The sequence below is a fragment of the Ictalurus punctatus genome, chromosome 29 (assembly GCF_001660625.3).
Source record: "Ictalurus punctatus breed USDA103 chromosome 29, Coco_2.0, whole genome shotgun sequence".
In the NCBI taxonomy this organism is placed as follows: Eukaryota; Metazoa; Chordata; class Actinopteri; order Siluriformes; family Ictaluridae; genus Ictalurus; species Ictalurus punctatus.
Genome location: NC_030444.2, coordinates 16,315,187 through 16,318,378, shown reverse-complemented (window position 1 = coordinate 16,318,378; position 3,192 = coordinate 16,315,187). Strand labels below are relative to the sequence as shown.

General features: G+C 34.4%; 1 protein-coding gene across 1 annotated transcript in view; it reads left to right on the top strand.

Annotated features, from left to right (window-relative positions):
* Positions 1-3,192, top strand: part of gucy1b1 (guanylate cyclase 1 soluble subunit beta 1) — an 18,787-nt gene continuing 15,595 nt past the window's right edge. The window contains exons 1-4 of the mRNA XM_017460795.3: positions 1-150; positions 525-598; positions 2,515-2,615; positions 2,991-3,109. Of these exons, the coding sequence (XP_017316284.1) occupies positions 148-150; positions 525-598; positions 2,515-2,615; positions 2,991-3,109 (297 nt within the window). The 5' untranslated portion in view covers positions 1-147. The remainder of the gene's footprint in view (positions 151-524; positions 599-2,514; positions 2,616-2,990; positions 3,110-3,192) is intronic.

Sequence of the window (3,192 nt, the reverse complement as noted above, 5' to 3'; positions counted from 1 at the left end):
CTGAGCGCTGATTGGACGCGCGGGCTGTCAGTCAAGCAGCTCTGCAGAGGGTTATGGTGGTGAAACCGCTGCAGCTGGAGATCTGCGGCTTGTAAACATTTTATTCTTCTGCTGCGGAAAACAGAGAATTAAACATTTCACCACATCATGGTGAGTAACAGCTGCAGATATGAGCGCAATATTCCCGCTGCAGGGGTTCATTTATTTCATTTCAGATTTATTCGCATCTCACGCGCACATCGCACCAAATGCGGAGCAATTATATAAAAATACTGTATTATAATTCTAATGTTTATCACATGAAATCCTGCTTCTTTCCTCGTTTTATCCAGGCTTTAACATTCACACAGTCATGCGTTTCACCTCCGTGTTATGTTTTACAAACTAGCTAAAATAAAATAAAATAAAATAAAATGCATAAGAACTTTTTCATCTTTTCTATGTGAATGTTAATTTTGATGCTAATGTTGATGTTAATGTTAATGTTGATGTTGATGTTGATGTTTTATTTTCCTTTATTGCAGTATGGATTTGTGAATCACGCGTTGGAACTTCTGGTGTTGAGAAACTATGGTCCAGATGTGTGGGAGGACATCAAGTAAGTGTAAATAAATAAATAAATACATACAAAGTCTGAATTACTCAATTAACATTATAAACGAATATTTCAGAGCAGAATAAATATTTTGTTTAGTTATTGTAATGTAGAGTCCATTTTACAGCCTTGTGTCCCTAAATCAATCTTATTTCTCTGATTTCTGGTTTCCTCTGAGAAGAATGAGTTGATATTAGATGTGTTTGTTTTGCTAAAAGCTTTCCAATATAAAGTGTGTTATTTCATTATCTTTATACATAAATTATGTAATTATTACACATTTCTGTACCGTGATGTTCCTCTGTACTAATACATCCTCACAGCCGCTGTGTAATCATAATAATAATAATAATAATAATAATAATAATAATAATAATAATGAGCAGGAGAAACTTCTTACACTGTTGGGTTTCGTCTCATAATGTGATTAATAACACAGTAAAAGCAAAGAAATCTTTTTTCCAAACCTTAAAAGAACTGGTACATTCAGTTTTTATTTTTCTATTTTAATATTTTATTCTGACTTTCACAGAATAATGAATCACAGGTTTTTGTGTTGCACTGTCTTACTGTTGTGAAAATATCATAATCATTCTTCAGTGTTTATTTCATTTTATAAGTAGATCATTGTAAATTAAGGTGATATTTCATTAGCTATACATTAGCATTAATATTGGCAGTATAATGATTTCACATTTCTGTATCATGTTTAACCTCCACAGCACTAACATTACACTCTTCAGTAATAAATGTGTACACGAGTGTGATAGAGTTACAGAGATTTTACTCCACACTTGTGATTAATAATTTAAACATAAAATCAGCTTCACTTCTAAATAGAAACTGTTTTTCCCAAATGAATAACATCAGATTTATTCTGCAGAGACCAGATGTTTAGTGTCATGAAGAGTCAAGTTCAACACACACACACACACACACACACACACACACATATATGCACACTCACACACACACACACACACACACACACACACACACACACACACACACATATGCACACTCACACACACACACACACACACACACACACACACACACACACACACACACACACATACGCACACACACACACACACACACACACACACACACACACACACACACACACATGGATATTATGTTTTTCTCCTTCATCCAGTGGAACTTTAGGGTTTTATATTGAACCTTTTCTTAAAGAGTCTATGTGAACTTTATGTCACTTCCTGTTTCAGTTTTATTTACTTTACGACAGTTCCTATATAAACAGGGTTCTTTAAAATTGTGTAGATTTTTTACACTTCACTCTTTCTGTTTGGAAAAGCTCTCAGGACTCAGCGAGGCTCAGTATTTATCTCAGCCTCGTCTTATCTGCACCGTGTGGACAGTTTTTAGCCTGATTAATGAGATCTGTGCTATTTTTGTGATGAGAAGATTTTTTTCCTCTCTGCTGCAGTTTTGGTGTCGCGCTGTGTGTTTGTGTGTTTCTGTTCTTACAGATCAGTACTGAACTGAATTCAACCCAACACACATGTGGAGCATATTTAATGCTTCATATCTTATTAGCTTAATATTCTTATTCCTGATGTATTTTCTGAACTAATATATTTTACGGTGTAGAGTAGTCTACCGATCTACAGCAGATCCTCCACTAGTGCACATCTGTCCTGTCTTACAGCTGTTTTATTGGATAAAGCTCTGCATCTGGAAGAACTGCTGCTGTTGAAAGTAAAATCTGTCTAAATTAAAAGTGACAGCAGAGAGAAAATGATACTCGAGTAAATCTGCTTTAGTATTTATAAATAAAGAGTAAATAATTTGAACTGTAATTATAAGTCAGGTCATGTTGTAAAGGTGTAGAGTGTATGTCTGTATATATGGAGGTTAAAGAGGGTTAGATTCACTCTGATGTTTTGTCTCAGACGGGAAGCGCAGGTGGATGTAGAAGGGCAGTTCCTGGTCAGAATCATCTATGAGGATTCCAAAACTTATGACCTGGTGGCCGCTGCAAGCAAAGTGCTGAGTGAGTAATACTTTTATTAAAAATAACCTGCAAATGGCTTAATAAACAACTTCATAACCAATTCAAATAGTCACAGATAAACAAAACAAAACAAAAACTTTGTGTATCAAACATGACAGAACTTTACAAAACTTTACAAAATGTTATAAATTGTTACAAAACTTTGACATTTGTGCATTTTTTGTATATATTTGCAAAGAAATTACAGAATGTTTCACTTTTAGATGCTTATTTACATTTTACATTATTATTATTATTGTTATACATCGTAAAGTATCATTAATGATTTATAAAACCAAACTAAAATATTGTTAAAGTTTATTACAGTAAGGATTTTATTCTGTAATAATTGAAGAGATTTTTCATGTCATGCAGAGATCAATGCAGGTGACATCCTGCAGCTGTTCGGGAAGATGTTCTTCGAGTTCTGTCAGGAATCCGGTTACGATACGATCCTGCGTGTGCTCGGATCCAACGTTCGGGAATTCCTGCAGGTAAGAATCAGTTGTTTACAGTTTATTTCCATTGAAAAAGTATTGTGAATACTGAAGCCACGTTTTCAAAACTCTTCACACAG